The sequence below is a fragment of the Artibeus jamaicensis genome, unplaced genomic scaffold (genome assembly GCF_021234435.1).
Source record: "Artibeus jamaicensis isolate MK-2021 breed Jamaican fruit bat unplaced genomic scaffold, CSHL_Jam_final contig_354, whole genome shotgun sequence".
NCBI lineage: Eukaryota > Metazoa > Chordata > Mammalia > Chiroptera > Phyllostomidae > Artibeus > Artibeus jamaicensis.
The window spans coordinates 17,257,720-17,281,403 of NW_026521803.1; the positions used below are offsets into that span (position 1 = coordinate 17,257,720).

The 23,684-nt window shown below is 34.9% G+C and overlaps 1 protein-coding gene across 1 annotated transcript in view; it reads right to left on the reverse strand.

The window, feature by feature from the left end:
* Window positions 1-23,684, reverse strand: part of CCDC178 (coiled-coil domain containing 178) — a 327,320-nt gene that overhangs the window by 88,153 nt on the left and 215,483 nt on the right. Inside the window, exon 20 of the mRNA XM_037154533.2 lies at window positions 5,865-6,014. Coding sequence (XP_037010428.2) covers window positions 5,865-6,014 — 150 coding nt within the window. The remainder of the gene's footprint in view (window positions 1-5,864; window positions 6,015-23,684) is intronic.

The window sequence follows — 23,684 nt, forward strand, 5'->3', positions numbered from 1 at the left end:
AATAGTAAGAATGGAGAAAGGTTGTCATGAAGTCACATGCGATATTATGTTGACTTTTTTATTTCCTTTTTAGCTTTTTGAGTTACTGACACATTATTGCAGCAAAACATATGTAGGGTCAATTCATGCTGAATAGTTATTAGAAACCATGATAACAAAAGTCATTACACTGCAGTTCAGTTTTGACAGTAAAATTTCTGCAACATTATCACAAATCCTCATGCATTAGTGCAATGATCCTTACTATAGTTTCATATTAGAATCAAAAGATTGCTGTAGCATGCTTCATACAAAAAGTCAAGCAAGCCAAATTCTTTTCTGCTTTTACAGATAACATTTTTGCTCTTTTTCTATGTATATCATGCAGCTAGCAGCTTTGTTTTATATACTTTTTTCAATAACCTATGAGTATATTGAATATATTGTTCTTTAAAATGAGAATTTTTCCTTGAAAGAACACGCAACTCTGATTACCAGCACCAAAGGAAATATTTTGAAAGTGATTTTATATCTGACAGAAATTCACAAAAATTCTGCAACCATATTATACATTGCTTTATTATCTTTCCTTTTCTCAGATAATGTGTTGGCTGTGTGTCTTTTCTGTTAGTAAGTGATTTGCTATGATGGAATAGTAGATTTTAAAAAGGACATCTGTAATAGTCAAGATTACTTTGGTAGAAAAGCTTTGAGAGTTACCCTTCAGTCAACAAGAGGAAACATTTTTAATGCCTGTCTGTCCACAATATTTTTTCATAATCACTTTTCAAAAAATACTAAAAGGGTCAGATGGTGCTGGTAAAATGTTCGTTTGTGTGTGTGTGTGTGTGTGTGTGTGTGTGTGGTAATGGTAATTTATTCAGGTCTATTTGAAGAAAAAAGAAGAAATATTACTTGTACATTTGTGGCTAAAGATTTAGTTACCCTCAGAAAACTGAGTACCTCCTTCCTTAGCAGGAAAATCAGGTTTATACAGGTACACACAGAATACGGACAAGTAGAGCGCCCTTGGCTTTATACCAAATATGTTCTCTGGAAATAGGGATGTTAAAAAGTCCTGTTCATTTGTGTCACAACTGGACTGATTGTGGATTCTTCGAGACTGCTTTAAAATTGAAATGTGGAGGCCAGATTCCAACAAATTAAAACATTGTGCATTGTTCTATGTGTTATCTTTATTGTCATCTTCTCCAACTTTCTCAGAATTTTACAGATTTGTAATGAAGGATCTAGTAAAATTTCATGTTACGGTTATTTCTAGGAAATGTGTATCATTATAGGATCTTTTTTTATAAATAATATGTTCTAAGTGGTGTTTCTTAGTATGAGGTTTGGCTATACCCCTGACTAACCCGTGTGTCATTGTTAAGCTGCCCCTTCAAGCCTCCGCATAGACGTGAGTACATGTGACTTTCCACTCTGGAATCTCCTATCAGCTTCACCCAACCAACGAGGGGTTGGCCCATTGCTCTACTCCCTGGAGCACCTACATGCTTTCCTAACTGATTATCATAACGTCACTACTACCCTACACTTCTGTCCTCTCGCCCCACAATTCATCCCGCTTTATAGCTATTATAGACTAAAAGGTCTTTTATATTAGGTTAGCCACACCAAGATTTGTTACAAGAAGTAAAGGACACATATTAGTATAAAGAATGATAACAATTTCAATAGTCATTTCTTGTGTGTGTAAAATATATAGTTTGTAGAAAACTATTTTAGGTGCTTTACATTTAAAATATATATTTATGTTGTTGAGGAAATTAAATAAGATTATGAATAAAAGCTTGTGAAGAGCCCCCACATACAGTAAGTGCTTCCTGCCTTAACCATCACTATGGATATTTACAACAGGTGGTAGGGAGATTTGCTTTTTTTTTTTTTTTTCCAGAAACTCAGGGGCATTAAATAAGTTGTCCATAGATAGTCCTCCTCACTTTCAATAAGAGTATCACTCTGAAGAAAGAGCAAATGACCCAAAGAAAACATTTAGCATATTAGTATGCATTTTCCATATTAACATTTATGTTAGTAAATAATTATAAGACACAGCTCTAAAGATTAAGGGAAAGGTGATTGCAAGAGCAGCAATCTCAAATGTTTATGTCACTGTGATGCATGTGTGTAGTTCAAAACTAAAAAAAGAAATCATTATACTGAGGTTTCCACAGAATTGCAAATCAATTGCAGCTGTAAGCCATGCATTAGACAAGCCTAAGTAGAAAATATACCTATTATACAAGGTGCATACAATGAACATTTTACTGGTTTTATTGTAATTTTTAAATGGCTTTTGAGTGATAAAAACTATTATTTCATTTTATGGCTGCAGTATGGCATTAAGTAAAGTCAGGCTTTTGAATCTGAATGGATTCCAAGGAACATAATCTATTTACTTGAAAATATTCCAAGTTTTTCTGGAACTTTACAGGAAATGTAAAGAACACTTTTACTTTATCGAAGTTATATGTAAGAAAAACTTCCCAAATGTATGATTATTGATATGAAATTTTCTCCTATTCTATGTAGAATAACATTCTTCAAGGTTTAATCACTGGATACTTGGTTGTAAACAGGTTTCCTAATAGGAGATGTAGGGTTAACAAAACTAACAGCTTTCTTAAAATGGATTTCTCAGAATCTTTAACATGCAGATGGAGTTTAAGCCTTTAAAAAGGAGATGATATGACATGCACTGTGCTTATGTATATATACACGTATCATGTATTTATACAATATATGTACCTGTTTCTATATGTCTAGCTCTCTTTTTCTCTCTATATTGGGGTATACTGACATTTGGGGGCTGGAAAACTTTGGGGGTGTGTGTGTGAGGAGGCTGTTCTTGGTCTCCACCCATTAGACACCAGGAGCACAGCACCCAACCCCAACTCCAACCCCACCCAGGTGTGATAAGCAAAACATCTGCAGGCACTGCCAGACACCCACAGAATCCCCGGGGAACAAAATTACCCTTGGTGGGGCGTCACAGACTACGTATATATATATAATCTGTATATATATATATATATATATATATATATATATATACACACACACACACATCTATGTATACTACATATACACATATGAAAACTTATATATGGATAGTTATACATATTAAATGTTTAGTTACACATATATAATTTACATATATAAAATTTTCCCATGCATGTATTTGATCTATCAGGGATCTAATCACACTCTACACATCACTTTTAATGTGTTGTTGTGTGGTTAACATGAAAAAGCTACTTATCACTAAACATCTCCAACAGATCACCTCAAAATTGCATAAGAATACATAGGTCTACAACTAACTCAGAACTGGCACTGACATTTTTAAACTGTTAGATAGAAATAAAGATTTGGAGTTTCGACAACAGAAGAGAGATTCATTGAGGTAAAACAATATATGACCAGCTCTCTGCTCCTGTCTCAGGAATTACAAAAGCTCTTCAGAGATTTCTTGAGAGTTCTTCAGAGGGTGGGGTCAGAATTTAGTGTGAGCTTATCAGTCTATGAAGTGTGGCAACTCCTTTAGAACTAGTGTGCGTATGTGTGTGTGTGAGCACATACCTATGTCCTAAGAAAGGGAGGCAGAGATATTAATGGGGTCTTTACGTAGCTGCTACAGGCAGAAACTATTTTTAAAATTATTGTTTTCCTAGCAAAAATAAATAAATTTCCTTTCCTATTTTTTGTACTGCAACAAGCACACAAACTCACTACCCAGAACCTAATTTTAATATACACAAGTAAACAAGCAATACAATCAGATACCTCCCATCACAGTCACCAGTCCACTTGGGTGACCTATGACACACCCAGTCTCAGCTGCATGTTTTACAGTGGAGATGATAATAATAACAATAACAATAATAATAATGGAACATTTTCCAGGATTAGAGAGGGATATTAAAAAGGTAATGTTTCCAAATTGCATGACACAGATACCTATCCGCATAAGTGCTTGTTAAGCACTGACTGGTTCTGTAATAATTTGTATTCTCTGCGTTTAAAAGCAGTGAGAATTGGAGTAGGCAGAGTGAAGTTCTACAGGTGGTTTACAAAAATACGAAAATGTATTTTAACCAGTTTTGGGAGAGGTCTTGTTTTCAGCCAACAGAAGAGATCAACTTGCTTAGCTTACCTTCCTTCGCAGGCCTGAAGAACTTGAAACAGCAATTGCATCAAACACACGATTTTTTTTTCAATGTATTCATGGGTTTTTAAAAAAAATCTCTATTTGAAAATTTTGATGAAAAAGTCTATGTTCACATAGAAGTACAACCTGTTTTTCAGATATTTTTCTTCATTGCCCATGAGCATGGAAAGAATTTTGAATAATCATTTTTGTTTAATTCTGATTTTTAAAGGGGGAGACACCCATCACAGCAAATTTTAAAAGGACAGGAAACTATCAAGAAGCACATGCAGAAGGAGCAGACATAATTTTATCACGAAGAATAATACTATAACAGTCTAACATTTGACTCATCTGCATATAAAAGTGTGTTAAGGGAGGGAACATTCTTATTTGTTATATTTAATTTGCTTTATTACTCTATTATGTTTTCTTTGCTGCTCCTGGCATAAAAACACATAGAAATATAAAAAATGTATAATTTGTGTAGAAAGAATAATACTCCCTAAGAAACACGGTGCTTAAAATATAATCATTTACTATGCCAAAAGGAATGCATATTCAAAAGCATTGAAATTACTCTAAAATAGGAATAAGATACACAAAAATTCCTGAAAGTGAGATCCATTTTATCTGGCAAGGAAATTGGGGTTGAACAGTGTCTTTATGCATCTAAAACTAAGTCAGTCAAAAGATTAAAACCTACATATTTGGAAAATGCATCAGTATCCAGAGAATTCACAAAAATACTGCAGGTTTTTTTGCAGTTTTGATGGCCAAATTCCTTCCTGTAAGCAGTGCATTAGATGCTAATGACATACGATTTCTCACTGACAGATTTAACAGCATCAATAAGGCCTCTCTGTCCATTGCAGCAAATTGATCCTACATGACACTGACAAGGGCAGCCTGCACTTAATGACCTCCATCGCTGAAGGATGGAAATGAAAAATGATTGGAAGTACAAATAAATCTTTGAAAGTTTCCCTGAAACAGGTGTGCTAAAAGTGCTTCGTTTAAGGGACCACCACAAACATACAGCCAATCTCCTGGCATGCCTGCTCTCTGTTCAAACTAAGGTTCACTTCTTGGATCTTGAATCAAGATTTGCTTGAAATCCAAAAAATGACATCAAGGCCATTTTGTTCCTACTATGAAAATACTATGTTAGAAATTTCTCTTTCCTTTTTATTGTGGTATATAGTATGTTTTACTCTTCCACTTTTGTTATTGTAGATATTACCAAATTGCATTCCCAGTGATTTCCAGCAACCAGAGAGAGTCCACTATTTCTCCAAGTTTCTAATTAAGTCCCATATTTAAAAGAAAATAGAAAGCAAAATTGAAGCCCATACATAATGAGGAAGACTTAGAAATGTCTCATGGGAAGTTACCTATAGATAAAATTGAAATTTAAAGTCTATAACATATAAAAATCTATGAAATAGGAAAATTTGGTATTCTAGGATATAATAATTAACAGAAAATTAGTATAAAATGGTAGATTAGAAAATAAGTATTTATTTCCTGAGTACCCTTTCAAAATTAAATTTCAAAAGGATGATAAAATATACAATAAAACTCTGCCAAAAAACTCTATCCTTTGGTGCCATATAAAGGACCATCTTCAGATAAAAAATCCTGTGACTTATCACTTATTACTTTTTATATTAGATAGGTCAAGTAAGTAATTATTAAAAAAATAAAAACCCACCTCTTTCTTATCTCTAATTGAAGCATCAAGGGATAGTTGTCTATTATATAGGTGGAAATAACGGTTCTTTTCTGATAAGAAAGTCTCCTGTAATTTCTGATACTCTTGAGCTAAACGTAGATTTTCTTCTAGTGAATCATCTTGTAGTTTCTAGAAAATATATATATAGATATATTTAATTAAAATCATTTAAATTTATTTTGGAATTTTTATTTCACTTGTATTATCCAAAAGAATTACATTGCAGAAAAATAATAACACCAAAATGATAATTCCCTGACAACAATATGCTCCTTCGGTTTCATAATTTTCTTTCTTGATGTAGGTTTTTTTTTTCATTGCTTTATCAGAGTCTGTCTAACTTCTGTTGCCCTTTTTGCAGGACTTCCCTCCATATGCTTTAGGAAGTGCTCAGTCCTGGAAGGCTCCGTCTGCTCTGCATCCAGGGAGCTTTTTTCCAGTTTCCCATCCTTTTTTGTACTTCCTTCAAGCCCCACTGATCAAATAGGTCAAAGACATGTGGGTGCTTAGAATCCTATTTCCAAAAGTCTCAGAGTAGTGGCACTCACAGAAAGCACTCAAAAACGACAGAAAGAAAGAGGAAAAGACAGGAGCAAGGAACTCAACAGTAAGAGGCATGCAGAGAAAGCCATCATTTGTTACTACTATTCTGTAGCTGTATTAAAGCTTAACTCTCATTCTGTGTACAGCTGAGACCTTGGTAACCCCCTCATGTCATACCTAATATAAACCACTAAAAAAATATAACTTTTGCAACATTACCCAGTGGCAAACTGAGGACTATACACCATTGTAAATTGGATGTATGAATTCAGTTTACTTGCTGTTTTTTTTCTACATTTCTAGCACAGAAATTTTTCTCTGGCTCCTTCAAAAAATATGGAATTTATCAACAGCCTTAAATATTTTCAAAATGTTACTCCAGTAATTCCTCTGATGGGAATTTAATCTAAGCAAAAAGCTTTATTCATTACAACATTATTTATAGTAAAGTTTTCAAAACACTTAAAAGCAGATTAATCATGATAATGATAATGATGATTAAATAACTAGATACAAAAATAACAATTGTGAAGCAATTGAGAATATGTGATTGCCATTCCATCAAACCTCTAGTGTAAGTTGTTAAAAACATATACTGTGGTATTGAATGTGCGTAGATAAAATGTAATTCAGCAGAAAATTGCCTATACAAATATTTCTGTATTTATACTCTTGAAGATTTATTAAGGTCAACAAACAAATTTCTCATGAAAGCCTGGTATCCATATTGATCCCTAGTGATTTATATACTATGTCATAACTGTTCTTCAAAAAACCAAATGATGGACTGAGAACCATTTAAAATGTCCTTGTCCTAATTCTGGCACAATAATTTAAAACTTCAGAAACTTCTGTCTCATAAACTTGCCTAAAATTCATAGAGTTGTCTTTTAATAGGAAGACAAAGTATCTATGAATATTTTTAATTGGTGGAAATACTTTTTAAAAGATGGTTGCAGATCTTTTTGATATTTTAGCACTAATATTAAAATATAATTTTCAAGTGATTAACTTAAAACTTTGATAAATGTTCTGGAAGAAGGAGGAGAAATAATTTTGAATTTTTGGTTTGTTTGATTTAACATGAGCCTAACTCTGATACCTGTGGTGTTTTATTTCTCAATTACATTTCTTTCAAGCCTTATCTGGCTACTATAAACACTGAATTTGAGAGGAATGCCATGTGGGATTTTCATTAACCCATTTAATGAACTTTAATTGAGGATACCCTTGGTATTTTATCTTTTGCTCAATGTGTAATATGCAGTTTTACTTCCAAATAAATATATTTTCCATTCTCTATCATATCAGTTCTTGTTGTTTTATACACCACAATTAAATACCAAGAAACTGAATTGTGTAGTTATGCCAATGAATCTTCAAAACACTTTTATGTCAATCATGATACTACACATTACCATTTATCAGTAATATGTAGGATTTGCCTATTCCTGAAAGTCAATGACCTTCAGATGTATAGTACAGTTCAAGTTTTTTTTTAATTTTAAATACATGTATTCTGCTGACACTGAAAGTTACGTTTAACTGTGGTTCCACCTCACAACTCTATTTTAATTTTAACCAATAGTATTGTAACATGCACATAAAACAACAATGGAATGATTGTTATTGGTGGAAATATGTCCATGAGAAATAATGCCACCACTGCTAGAGTTGAACACCTTATAAAATAACAACAGTAGAGGATATTTAATGGGCGCACTAAAGTCAGGGTTGGTGATATAATAAAAGGGTGAGAAGAACAAGAAACTGGTAGAAGAAGAAAGGGGATGACTTTCATGTGCTTTTAAATTCAAACTCAGCTGAATCCCATCTGTAGAATCTTTCTACTTAAGGTCTGAGCTAAATATCAACTTGAAAAAAATTTTGTTCCTAAAACCATTAAGAAAATCTCTATTTACACTCTGTAGGTTAAAATATGTGCCCTTGGAGTTGATTTAGAATATTATTTCATTCAGTCATTCATTTATTCATTTTTGTTCAGTTACTTATGGCTTTCTTTAATAATTACTATATGATAAACTCTGAGATATAATTGTGAACCTTAAGAATTTGTGGTCTTGTAGCAAAGATTTATATTTAAATCACACAAATATATAATAAGAAAGTAGAATTCTAAATATTTTGCATTTATTTATTCTCAGTATGTATAAAATTCACACAAAAGTTCAAAATATAACACTTTCTAAAAGCCAGATTTATTGGTAGTTATTCAATTCCCATTATAAGTGATTATAAAGATGATGAAACACTGGAAATATGGCTTGATAAAGAAAAGAAACACGGTGAGTATCCCAAGACTTCACAGGAAATTAAAATTACATCTATAAAGGACTAAACAAAATTTATATTATATGCTCCATTATATGGTCGTTATATGAGACCATCATTTGTTTCATCTCTAAGACACAATGCACAAAGCAGAGCTGACATGGGTGTGCAGGTTTTTGTTCCACACATGGATGAAAACAGAATACCAGTTAGGAAGCGCATGTATTACACACTTTAGAACTACACAGTTTATAGGCCTGCTTCTATGAAATAACCTATTGGCAATATAACCACCTATTAAAATTAAGCACATTTATATTATTTGATACTATACTATTTGTGAAATGAAGATCCTAATTATATAAAGAGAATTCTCATAATATATTTTCACACTGAACATTAGTCCAAGGATATACCACCATGTCTATACTCTTAGCAAGATTTCTTTCCCTGGGTGCATCATTGATGTTTGTAAGTTATATGAACCCCTTGAAATTACTCACCATTTTTCTTGGGTCAGCTAATTAGCTAGCCTATGATCCTAAAAGTATTGAGAAAACTTTGCTAAAGAAAGACCTGGCTTCCTCCTCTGTCACCAAAAATGCTGAAAAATGAAGGCAGATGGAGAACCCCTTACGTTATCCAAAGAGTAGTTCTCCATTTTTTTCGGTTGACCTTTCCTTATCTTTATGCCATGAATTTCATCTTGGACTTTTCCTCCATTTTCAGTTTATTTTTTTTTCACTCTTCCCTTTCTCCTTTCCCTCTCCCACTGGATAAGTGGGGAATAGGGAATGACAGTCAGAGATTCTTTTGGATTCTTTTGGACAAAAATATAGAGTCCATATTATCTACTTTTGTGTCACCTTGTGATAAATATATATACAAGAATTTAGAAATAGGCCTGAACTTGAATGTTAACTTACAAATTCCACACAAAGTAAAGAACTAGGACAATTGCATTGTCTCAGTTGTTATACCATCCTCATTTTACGGAAAAGGGAAGATAAGACAAAGAGAGGTCAGGTGAGGAAAACTGTATTTTTCAAAAATGGCCACAGAAACACTTTCATTCCTACATGTCCTTCTGAAATCTTGTCACTTCATATCCAGAAACAGTCAATTTCTCCTTCCCTTGGACCTGGATAGACTCGTGGCTTCTCCAGCAAATAGGATATGGTAAAAATGACAAATGAAGTGACTTCCCAGGCCACTTTATTTTAAAAGGCAGCTTACAAATAAAGCTAGTTTATTATTTTAAAAAAAGCTGGTTTATAAAAAAAGCATATAGCTTCTGCCTGGTCCCCTCCTTTGGGGTTATTCACCCTCAGAACCAGCTACCATGTTGTGAGGAATCCGGGCCACATAGGTGGCGGTCCCAGCAAACGGCCGCAGCTCAGCTCTCAGAGAGCAGTCAACACCCACTGCGAGGGAGTTGTCTGGAGACGACTCCGACCCCTAGTCTCTGAGTTGTCCACAGGCTGGTTCCGAATGTGTGAGACATGAGACGAACTGGCCTTGCAGTGTCCCGTCCAAATTGCTGATGCATATAATCACGAGCCATGAAGTTTTGGGGTGTTTTATGATCATAGCAACGGAAACAAGAGGTATGTTGTGCGAGATGAAGCACATACTCAGTGGAGGACCTGGGCTTCGCATCTGGGCGGAGCAGTTTCAGATCTCGCTCTCTTTACCACCTGATCCACTTCCTTCGTAAACACGAGCCAGCACTCCTCAACACTATGCGATGCTGTCTTTATAGAGCCTAATGGCATTAAAAAATCAAGTCAAATAACACAATTAATTTCCTCTAAGCCTTTTTCCACTGAGCAACTCTGGGGGTTTTTTTGTTTTGTTTTTTTTTGGTTTTTTTTGTTTGTTTGTTTTACAATCTGGCTAACAGCTTGTTGCCATCAATAAAATGGGCTGCTGAAGGAAACTTGAACTTGGTCTCCTTGGAAGCTACTTTTCAGTCAAAATGGGCATGTTGGTTGCATATAACCAGTCTCCTGTGTTTTTTGTTCTACATGATTCTGTGTTTCAAGATTTGACTAGGCCTGATTCACTGGCAAGACCAAGTACCCAAGGACAGTGAACTTCATAGTTGAAGCCTGCACGATTCTGGAGTGCGGTTGAATGCAGCAGAATAATGCCACTCACCAAGCCCTGCAGAGGTCCAGACAGATACACCCACCCTGGAGGAAGTCTAAATCCATTTGAACTTAAAAAAAATTAACAGGAATAATGGCAAAGATTACAAGAAATAAACTTGATCTAAACATTCTAGATGGATGATTAAAATATTAGCACCATACATACATATGCAGAAAACCATAGCTATTTACAAATACTTCAAATAGTCCCAGTGTCTATGGCTAAATTTATTCTAATGTTACTTTATACCCTCAGTTACTCTTAATACAGGCAATTGAATCCAGTTCACCAGGCAGAGGTGCTAACTAGGTCCTTCTTTCGATTACATACTGTAAGAGAGCTTTTTTGGACATAGGGTTAATTTTAGCTGTCCTATCCTGATACGATTTTGTATAGTTGCCTCAGATGATCTTGTCTGAAGATTTGTCTGTTGTAGCCTGATTCTTGGTTATTCTCGGTTTACTACAGACAGCAACTTGCTTTCTTGCATCTGGCGAGAGCTCTGCTGCCACATGCGGCACCACATTCATCTTAGTTCCCCCGTTTGAAAGAATTGACTTCCTACCACAACCACCAGAAGACAAAAGCTGTATTACTGGTACTTATTGAATCTTACTCCAGAGCATTCTCACATCTAGCATTTCATTCATTCATTTATTTGTTCATTGAAGCATTTGTTTAGCAGACACTTAGTTAGTTTACTCTATGGGTCCATGGCTATCCCAGGGATTAAAAAGATAACCTCTGTTCACCAGAGATTACAGCCTAGAGTAGGGGGAGGCAGAAGTATAAACAAGTCCATTGATGGTATTTTTTGAAGTATCTAGACTTTACTCTATCAGGTGGAACTGATCCTATCAGGTGGGGAGCAAGATCAGAAAAGGCTTCATGTAAGAAAAAAGTTAGTTAGTGACCTGAATCTTAGAAGAGCCACATTATTCGGCAGGAATAAAAGCTGTCTGGCCACACAGGTCAGTATACATCTCAGTACAGGTGGGTGAGTCTGTCCAGAGCAACGTTTTCTTGGCTCCTATAGGACTATTGACTCGTGGATTAGATTTTCATAGATCACATTACATGTTCTGCTATCCCTTGACTTTATAGTATTACTAATAGTGTCAACAAGAAAATGTACCCACATATTTAGTATCCCATTGATGCTCATCACCATAATGCTTCATTCCAAGCCCCAATGATTCAGTAGCATGTGACCCTGTATGCATGCTTGCCCATTACACCTCTGATACACACTATCAAGTCCCCGCAGTCCCCTCATTTGCCTTTGACATCTTTCTGCCAGTTTAGGGCACTGTATTGATAGTTTTGCACTCAGCGATGCTTTGATGTTATTAAAGCAGGCATCAATACTAAGACTAGTTCATAAAATGTGCAGGGATAGATTTTAGAATAAATGGGTCCTGGAGGCTCCAAGTCTCTGGGCATACTGTCCCTTTAAAAACATTCCTTTTGATTCATGGGAACTGGTGTGGTGAACACAAATGCTGAAAATACATGCCAATTCTTAAATGATATAACAGACAGGAAGAAAACACACACTTTATTAAGGATGTCACCTACTGTGTGCAAAGAGGTGTTGTTGTATTGCTGCTCTTTTAAAGTCTATCCACCAATTACTATAGAAAATGAAGGTTCTCCCCAGTGTTTCCAAGGAGCAAGTCTGTAAGAATGAGATGTGTCGATACCCTGAAGCCTCAAAGTAGCAAATAACTGTTTTAAGTCTCCTAGGACCCACTTCTTTGTCTGTGCTGCCATGGAAACCAGTCTCTTGTCCAACATGAGTTCTCTGATAATTAGTCTTGAACATTCCTGATTTTTAAATGAACAGATCAGTCCTCTGCATTAACACTGTTACATGCCTCAAACTCTACATATTACTGTTTGACAAAATGCTCTCTATTCACTAATTTATTTAAAAAATGCTCACTGAGCCCTGGGTGGTCTGGCTCAGCAGATTGAGTGTGACTTGTAAACTGAGGGGTCACCAGTTCAATTCCCAGTCAGTGCACATGCCTGGGTTATAGGCCAGCTCCCCAGTGGGGGGCACATGAGAGGCAACCACACATTGATGTTTCTCTGCCTCTCTTTCTTTCTCCCTTCCCCTCTCTAAAAATAAATTTAAAATATTTTAAAAAGTTTAAATACTCATTGAGTAACTTGTATGCACAAGAACTTTGGAGACACTGTGAGAGGTGAGATAGCAACTTTATGACACTATTTGATGACAGCCTGCCACATATCAGGTGACCAGTTAAACTGGGCCCTGCCAGAGTTCAAAGGGATACTTTCTCTAGCTACCTCCCTCCAGCACCCACATCGTGACTACATACAGCACTCCTTATCTTAGACCCTTGACGTGTTTACAAATTTAGCTACTGTTGACTTCCTAAAAAATTTACTAGTGGACACTATGACATTGCCCCTTGGAGCTCAGAAAAAGGTTTATTGAAAACTTATGAACACTTTGTATTAACCCTGCTTGTCCCTTATTATTTTTTACCGTGTTCATCATATATATTTGACTGGGAATTATTGATAACAGCATGAAAAAAATACACAATTTCAGGGCCGAAGGAGCTTGCAATCAGGTAAGAGAATTGAGGCATTCACAAAGCTAACCTCATCAGAATACATTATACATGAAAAAAGGATAAAAGCATATCCAAATGATAATAGGAGTCCATGAGAGATCAGTTCTAAGTTTCAAGGAAGAGTTCATTTGTGAACAGATTTGGAAGATATTTCCTATACAGTGCCCTGGGTGTGTCCTTGGAAAGGGAAACCTGGCCTAGAAACACAGAAGCTTGTTAAATACTAAAAATCACCTGCTTGAGGGGGGCATGTGTTCATAAAAAAGAAATGATTACCTCCATGTCAACCATAGTATTTCTCCTTTAAACATTTGATGGCTTTAGGAAATGCTATACAAATGCCACCTATATTAGCGATGACCTTGGCATTTGATCTGGTTTCCTTCTATATAATTGTATGTCCCCTCAAAATATTCCGTATAACTGATTAGAAAGACAAATTAGGTTATAAGAAAAAGAGAGTAAAAATTAGTATCATATAATTATTTCCAATAAATTTCTCCAAGTTAAACTATATAATTTAAGTGGTTAAATTATATGCACATTCTAAATGACAGTTGCAGTAATAATTCCCTAAGTTTATTTATTAGTTGTTAATAAACTTTAAATTTTAATCCTGAGTATGTATTTGAGTTTAATAATGTGTCCTCTAACACTATTTAAGTTCATAAATAGAAACATACTTGCATATTATTTCCTTTTAAATAATCCCATGCATTATCATAGCTTAATTATATTTCCATTTGTTAATATTTTAAAATATAGTTTTAAAGTCTGCTACTCTTTTCACCATTTCATGTGAAAATATGAGCAATTTCCTCCTCATGTGCACCTTCAGATGTGAACAGTTTAAGATTTAGAAGGTTTCCTATTTACTCACATTTTAATGATATACATTTCTACTTCACTGGTGGAAAAGGCTGATCAGTCACAGAAAGGTCAGTTAACACTAAATAGACCCTTTCTTCATGTAATTACAAAGAATAATATCTTTGTGCTGATGGCACTGCACGGGGAGTGGGTGATGCAGAGAATTAATGCGCTGCCTCGTCGGCCCATGGGATAGAGATTCCAATACAATAACCACAACTTATTCTAATTATGCAGCTTTAAAAGGTCATCAGCAAAAAGAGTTACGGAATTATCAACTAACTTTATCATGAAGTAATAACATACTGCATAAATGCAGAGACTGTGAGAACAGGACCCGGAAACTTTACGACAAATGAGAGACAGACCGACCTAAATGGTTCCGGAATATATATTACGGTATAATTTAAGTAAACTCATTGAAAATTAAGATATATGATACTTGTAACTTCCTACTCATGTGGTCAGGTAACCTGACCTCGCCTGATGTTTATGGAAACTGCTTAAATTTGAAAATATTTCTTACGTTTAATGCCAATTTTACTGGAACAGTCATGTTATACTAGAATTTAAATATTTCTTTAAAAATCCACTTGTTATAAAATAATACATTGCTGATTATACACAAAAAAAATAGAGAGGTGCATGCAGTAGAAAGTTAAAGCCCCTCTTCACAAACAACAGCCATGTTTAGACCCCAGGGAGAGTATTAACGATTTGGTGCAAGTCCATAAGGAATAGAAATGAAAAACAAAATCCTTTTCCTTGACAATGAAACAATCAAGGCCCGAAAAATCAGTTTTTGTCCCAAGTCACAGAGGAACAGAGCAGGGTTAAGGCTAAGATACAGCCTCAGCTCAGCCTCACACCCCATCTGGGAGTACACCACTTCCTGAGCTTGGATGTGAAATAGAGTCCTTAGGATCTCAGACTGATAAGTATGAATGCTCTAATTTCTGAATAATCTGTAGAATACAGCAGTCTTTCAAAATGAACTGGATGTTCACAGAGAAAAAAAGAGTTCTTTGAAATAAAAAAGAAATGACACAGTCTCAGAGTCTTTCCCTTGGGGGGCAGGGTGAGGACACACTAGGACAATTGTTGTAGAGGTGCCAAATACAAGCACAGTAAATAATTTTTAGTCTAATAAAATATCCTTATGGATATAATTATTATTAATGCTTCTTTTCTTTTGCTTTTTTCAGTCAGATATTCCCCTAATTAAAATCACAGGTATTTCTAATCACCTGATGTTTTTCACATTAGGGTACCATCCAAACCTTACAATGTATCTCAAGTAGAAATAGGATTTAAAACAGGTAAGGCAGACAACATTCAAATGGCCACAAGACACATGGAAAGAAGCTCAATGTCACTACTTATGAGGGAAATGCGAATCAAAACCACAATGAGATATCACCTCCCACCTGTCAGAATGGCTATTACCCAAAACACAAGAGATAACAAGTGTTGGTAAGGATATGAAGGAAAAGCAACTCTCATGCACAGTTGGTTGGAATGCAAACTGAAGAAGCCACATGGAAAACAGTATGGAGGTTCCGTAAATGCTAAAAATAGAACTATCAGATTATATAGTAATTCTATTTTTGGTTATTTATCCAAAGAAAAAGAAAACACTAATTCAAAAAGATGTGTGCACCCCTATCTTCACTGCAGCATTATTTATAATAGCCAAGACATGTAGCAATCTAAGTGTCCATAGACAGGTGAATAAATAAACATGATACATATATACAATGAAATATTATTTAGCCATAAAGAATGAAATCTTGACATTTGTGACTACATGGATGGACCGAGAGAACATAATACTAAGTGAAGTCAGACAGAGAAAGACAAATACAATATGATTGTATTTATATATAGAATCTGTAAAAGAAAACAAGTGAACACACAAAACAGAAACAAACTCATAGATGCAGAGAACTAACTGATGGTTGCCTGAGGGCAGAGGTGAGGAGAAGAACCAGCAAGGAGAAGAGGCTAAGAAATACAAACTTGCGGTTATAAGTCACAAGGATGTAATGTACAACATAGGGAGTAGATTCAATGACGCCATCATAACTAGGTATGGTGATAAATGGTTACTAGACATTGTATTTGCGGTGATCACTCCATAAGGTGTATAAATGTTGAATCATTAAATTGTACACCTGAATTAATACCATACTGTATGTCAACTGTAATTAAAAATAGACTTAAAATAAAATATCTAAGGCAATTTTCTATGACTACTCATCTTGACACGCATCTACACCTCAAAATAGCTTAATCCCAATATGAAAAAAATCCTATTCTAGAACTGGGATCATCAAACTATGAATCTCCAGCCATATCCAGCTTACTGCCCATTTCAGTAAATAAATGTAATTGGAGCACCGTCACCCCATTCACTCATATATTGTCTATGGCTGCTTCCACTCTGCTACGGCAGATTAGAGTAACTACGATAGAAACTGAGTGGAGTGCATAGCCTATATTTACTATTCTTACCTTTACACAAAAAAGTTTACCGACCATGCTCTAGACCCTTAATTAAAATATAAGTATCATGCAAAACAAAGTCCCAATTTAGACCTCTCATTCAAGGTTGATTTAGGTTGTACAAGGTCTATTTATGCCTATATACAGAGAAACTGCTAGAAAGCATTTTCTTAATTTTTCCAGCAGCGGCACAAACTGAGGAGACACAGTCAATTAATAATTCAGAAATGTCTCTAGCTCCTTAAAAATTGTGAGATGCTTAGAATTTTAAAGTACTGTACTCTCAAAGTGGACACAATAACTTTACAAAGTGGTCAGAGCTATTGAAATACCTTAAACAATGTCCAAATTTATTTATCCCATACCTCCTTGAATTAAGTGTGGTTCATGTAGGTTTTGCATTACAGGAAGTTAGAGGTCTGTTAATTTTCTATTCCTGCACCTTCTGTTTTTGGGGTCCAGAGTTATTGTTATAAGGTCGGGGGCCCAAAAAACTAAAATCATCTTCTGGAGAGTGAGACCCTGTGTACTACAGGCTTCCCCTACTATGTGAGTGTTTTAGGAACCCATCTGTATCAGGGCACTAGCTGATGTTGTTGTGAGAGGCTGCATTCTGCTTCAATGAATTTTTTTTGAAAAGTCAGTGCATTTGACCATTTCATAACAGGTGATTTATAAGTGCATCTGCCCATACCATGTTGCATATTCAACAGTTTTTGACCAAAAACGGCATGACCGCATGCCCTACCCTCCCTATTCACTCAATCTTGCGATGAGTAACTTTTACTTTGCTTCCCAAGATAAAAAACTCATCAAGGGGACACATTTTGCTGGTGTTGAAGAGGTGAAATAAAAAATGGCAGAAGCACTAAAAGGCATCAAAATCAATGAGTTCAAAAACTGTTCTGAGCAGTGGAAAAACATCTTGATAGGTATATTGCATCAACTGGAGGGTACTTTGAAGGGTATGTTACATCAGTTGGAGGGTGACTGAAGTTTAAACATGTAAGAATAAATACACAATTAAAAAAATAAATTCCAGGCATTTTGGGGTCTCCCCTCATATGTTGCAAAGTTGAAGTTTAATTTTTCAGGTGATGTAGATATCCATTTAAATGAAGATGGGCTAAGTCAAATGTGGAGGCCACCAACCATGAAAGACTGAAAAATGATTGAGAGAAATGCACTAGGTATACATTATAGCAACACAGAGTAGTCTCTAAAATATAGTGGACCATATGTACAATAGAGTATTACTTGGTCATAAAAAGGAATGAAATCTTATCATATGTTATGACTCAAATGGGCCTAGAAGGTACTATGCTAAGTGAAATAAGTCAGTTGGAGAAAGACAAATACCATATGATTTCACTTATATATGTGACATCTCAAGAAGAAAATAAATGAAAATGAGCAAAATTGAAACAGACTCATAGACACAGTGTTGCCAGGAGGGAGGGAGACTGGGAGACGAGGTGAAAGAGGTGAAGGAATAAAGAAATACAAATTGGCAGTTACAAAACAGTCTAGGGGATGTAAAGTGCAGCACAGGGAATATAATCAATAACATTGTGATAACTACGTTTGGTGCCTGGTGGGGACTGCAAGAATCGGGGGAACAGTTTATAATGCATGCGGTTGTCTAAGCACTATGCTGTACACCTGAAACCAATATAAAATCATGTTAAAAGTAAATGTAATTGAAAGATTAAAAAATATATGAGTATATAGTGGTGAGTAGAGAATCCAGAACAAGAATGACAAATATTGCACAATTCAGAACATGAGGGATAGTCATAGAGCAATTAAAGGTGGGGGAAGCAAGCAGATAGATTAAAAAATGTACTTGAAAAGTAACTAAATAAAATTTATTATTAAAAATAAATAAATAAATAAAGTTAAAAAAAAGAGTTAATACTTTGCAGATATGTGAGTTCTATACAGTTAGCAATGGCATTGCTCCCTCTTGAAATGATTAAGTCCGTGGGTTCCTATATCTTCCAGAATGACAGATCCTTGAAATAAGGTAAATCAAACATCAACCAACTTTGGAAATATATCTCTGCAACCTCGGGTTTCTGGGGGCTACCACCCTAAAATGTATCCTGAATAAATGGCCAGAGTCAATGATGGCACAAAGTAACGTCATCATAACTGTTTACCAGATTCCTGTTTATTTGTTTCCCTCTATGTCTTCTCTTGCTATTCTCTCAACTTATTCCTTTCCTTTCCTGTTTCCCCTTTTCTTCCTTTTGCCTCCCCCTCATTATCTTTGTGAAGCATGCAGTCAGCGGCCTCAGGTCCTCTCGTCCTCACACTCCCCGCTAACGATAACCGTCACCCTGAGCCGCACTACCCGCCATTTCCCCGACCCAAGTCACTTCTTTTTTCTACATGATGGTGTGAAAACAGACGTGTCTTGAAGAATTAAAAAATGTTTTTTGAAATATTAAGTCAGCCACCTATTTTTTTCTAACAAAAAAAGATATTTTGTTAAAAAATACATGAAAAATCTTTCATGTATTAGATTCATGAAAATCTAATACAATGGAAAAGGGAAGGTGAAATGTTTACTGTGCAATTCATTTTATGGCTTCCTTTTTGGGATGTTGGCCAGATATTAATCTGGGTAGTTTTGAAAATAATTAATAAAACTGAAAACTTACATCTACTGGAAAGGCCAATCAAAGATATTTTGTGTTTTGGTATCAATATGCCATACCACCTTGGCAGGGAGGTACAGGTGTGCCGATATAATGAGTTTGCACATGTAAAATCAGTAACGACTACAGTCATCTTCAAACCACACAGGGCTACATAAATTTCATATTTTTAATGTATTGACAGATATGAAGAAAGACGGAGAGAGAAAAAACAAATGGGAATCTTCTTATGAGTAATGCAGGGCACAAATGCAACAAACCTGGCATTTATAATAAGATATTGCTTATTGGGAAGTAATTCCTAATTCACTGGTCATAAATAATTTGTATATGTAGTAACATGCGGTGAAATGTATAAATATTAGTATTTTCAACTTTTTGTGGAAAACAGGCACTGGGTATGCCCCAGTCAGTGGTTGATACTGTATTATGTGTATCACTGCCACTGCAATCACCATGTTTATTAGTATTAATATCCTATTAACATATATCTGTCATATTAAGCCCCCCTTTGTGAACTATAAGTCTTACAAATATTTTTGCTCCAGTGTCTGGTACACAGTCTGGTGCTCAATAAGCATTATTGAAAGAATGAATGAATAGGCGAGTGAAACTGCATAACACTCATGCTTTGTTGAACTGAGTTACCTGCACAGAGGAAGTGGGTGGATTGAATTAGTGACTTTTATTTTCATCAAGGTATCTACTTCTACCAAGTGTTCTTAAATGAGTGGGCTTTTCAGAGTATTTTACATGGATGGCATTTTTACGGGGTTTTTAATTCTATCAGAGAGATACTTCACAATCCATTTTTAAAATGTAAAAACATAGGAATTTATCCATTTACATGTTTACTGAGAAAAATAATAAGGTTTCCAGTTCTTTAAATCCTAGTCTGCAAAAGCATTTTACTGTATAATCTCTCTGTGTTATATTCCAGTTTACTTGTAGATTTTCCTTGGAAGACTAACAGAAATCTAAGCTACCTGCTTTGCTGCCTTTATACACTTTGCTAAGCTGTGTTCTCACAACTCAGGAGATTAAAATTTAAAAAAAATAGTAAGACAGTTTCACATGAAATAACCATAGTTGATTTTTTTTGAAATTACAGAAGATCCTCACCATTGCAGATGGATATGAATGCTTTAAGAAAACTGAAAGTAGTATTGTATACAATACAGAAGTAGCATTCAAATTGCCTTATCCCCATTTGTTTTTGAACAAAGGAATCATAAATTTCCTGTGTATTTCAGTGACTTAAATATGGAGAAGTCATATGTTGTAAATAGAAACCATATTTTATATACCACTCTCTCTTCAGATGAGATAGGCAATGCTAGTTGTTCAAGACACAGAACCCAGATTATGTTGACAGGTGTACAAATTGTTAGGAGAATAATTCTCTAAACTTTCTAAATTACTAACCAAATATTACAACTATACTTATAAACAGATCGCTGGGTTTCTAAGATAATTGTACAGCTTTATGTCTATATACATAATACAAGGAGAATAAACTTGTCAAAATTGCTCTTTTAAATCCAGAGTGTATATTCAATACTTGTTTTAATTCTGTTTAATAAAAAGATGCAAAATTTCCAAAACTGGTATATATCCTTTATAAAAGGTTGATATACATAATTATAAAGATTAATAAATTTTTATAAATGAATATACCTACATAACCACTGCCCAGATGAAGATATAGGAAGAAAAATCACTCCAGAAGCTTCCCTCATGCCTATTTTCAGTCAACAACAAACCACACCCCTAACACACAACTTCTGGTTGTTTTGACCTTTATATAATTATAATCCTAGAGTATTTGCTTTATTGAGAAAAAATTTTTTAATCTTTCAATTACGATTGACTAAAATACTACATTCATTTCAGGTGTACAACATAGTGAATAAAGATTTATATAACATAAAATGACCATCCCAATAAGTCTAGTATCCCTCATTAGACACCATAGTTATTACAATATTCCCTAAATATATTTTTTCTTGAGTTTGGCATCTTTTGCTCAATATTAATTCTGTTAGATTCATCCATATTTTGTGGTGCTACAACATTTTGTTATATTGTTATATATTATTCCATTGTATGGAAAAACTATAATACAACCATACTACTGTTAATAACTTTTTGTTAGGGTGCTATTGTGAATAAAGCTGTTATTTACATTTTGTATAAAATATTAGCACATTTTGCAGTACATGTGCACTAGTTCCTGACATATATAAGTGAAATAATATTTGCCTGTGTTCAACTCTAGTTGATAGTGTCAACATTTTAAAAATGGCTACTCTGACTTACCTCACCATTTGAGTTACTTTGAGAGTTCCTCCTGCTCTACATTCTGAGTTATACTTCACAATTTGAGCCATTTAGATACGTAGGTAGAGACAAGTTGTGGCAGTTTTAGTTTGCAGTTCTTTGATCTTTATATTGAATGTCTTTTCGTATGTCTATTACCCAGTTGTACGGCCCCTTTGGTGAAGTAATTTCAATTCTTTTGCCAATTTTTTAATTTAGATTGCCTGTCTTTTTTATTTTGTTAAGGGTTCCTTATTTATTATAGTTGATAGTATTTTGCTGGAGATTATATATATATATATATATGTATATATATGTTTATATATAGATTATATATATGTACTTTTTGTAAGTTGTGGTTTATATTTTCATTCTTTCATGGTATCTTTTGATGAATAGAAATCTTAATTTTAAAAGAGTACATTTATGGACTTTTTGTCTCATGCTTCCTACTTGTCTCCTATTTAAAACGTCCCTGGCAATCCCACAATAAATCAGATATTCCCATATGATTTTCTCTACAAGGTTTATGCTCTGTAACTCTCACATTTACATGTGTAATACAGGTAGAACTAATTTTGCATATGTTGTGAAATAGAAGATCAAGCTTCTATTTTTTTAGTACAATTATCCAATCAATCATGCATAATTTATTGATTTCAGCATCAATTATTTTTCAGTACATTGTTTTGCTCTATTTTGGTGGCACCTTAGGATAAATAGAAAGGCCATGTTTACATTGTAAGTCTGTTTCTGTCATATTGTTCTATTACCTGTATTTGCACCAATAGCACACTTTCTTTTTTGCATTTGGGAACAGGCTTTTAATTACTACCGTAAGAAAAGGAAGGGGTTTTTGCCAAATGCTTTGGTGCTGCCAAGTTCCTTGTATCTCCAATAATGAGTCCATATCATATAAATAAATAGAAAACAATGAAGAGTTTGAAATAAGAACTTGGGTAGCATTAGAGTGAAATTTTTGGTAATATACATTTTATATTCCTGTAAAACACAGAATTAGTTTTGGGCACTAGAAGATGTATGCATAGCTACATATGTACACACACACACACACACACACACACACACACACACGTTAGCAGGTGTGTAGAATATTCCCAAAGAGACATCTGAGAAACAGGTAATAGTGGGAAGAGAACTGCAATCAAGAGAGTTTCTCATTTTCCCACATACCCCTATTGTACCATTTGGATTTTTTTACCATGTATGTAGAAACTTTTTTTCTCTTTTTAAAAATTGTTGTTCAAGTACAGTTGTCTTCATTCTCCCCTCCAATCCTTCCCCCCACTGATCCCAGCCATCCCCATCTCCCACCCTTGATCCTACCTGCCTTTGGCTCTGTCCATGGGTCCTTTATACATACATGTCCCTTAAGGATCCTTCACCCTTTTCCCCCCATTATTCCTCTCCTCCCTCCCCTCTGGTTATTGTTGGTTTGTTCTTATTTCAATGTCTTTGGTTATATCTTGCTTGCTTGTTCATTTTGTTGATTAGGTTCCACTTATAGGTGAGATATAGTATTCGTCTTTCATCACCTGGCTTACTTAGCATAATGCTCTCCAGTTCCACCCAAGCTGTCATGAAGGGTAGGAGCTCCTTCTTTCTTTCTGCTGCATAGTAGTCTGCTGTATAAATTTACCACAATTTTTTGATCCACTCATTTACTGATGGCCACTTAGGTTGCTTCCAACACTTGGTCATTGTAAATTGTGCTGCTATGAACATTGGGGGTGCATAGGTTCTTTTGAATTTGTGTATCAGGATTCTTAGGGTATAATCCCAGCAGTGGAATTGCCAGGTCAAAAGGCAGTTCCATTTTTGGT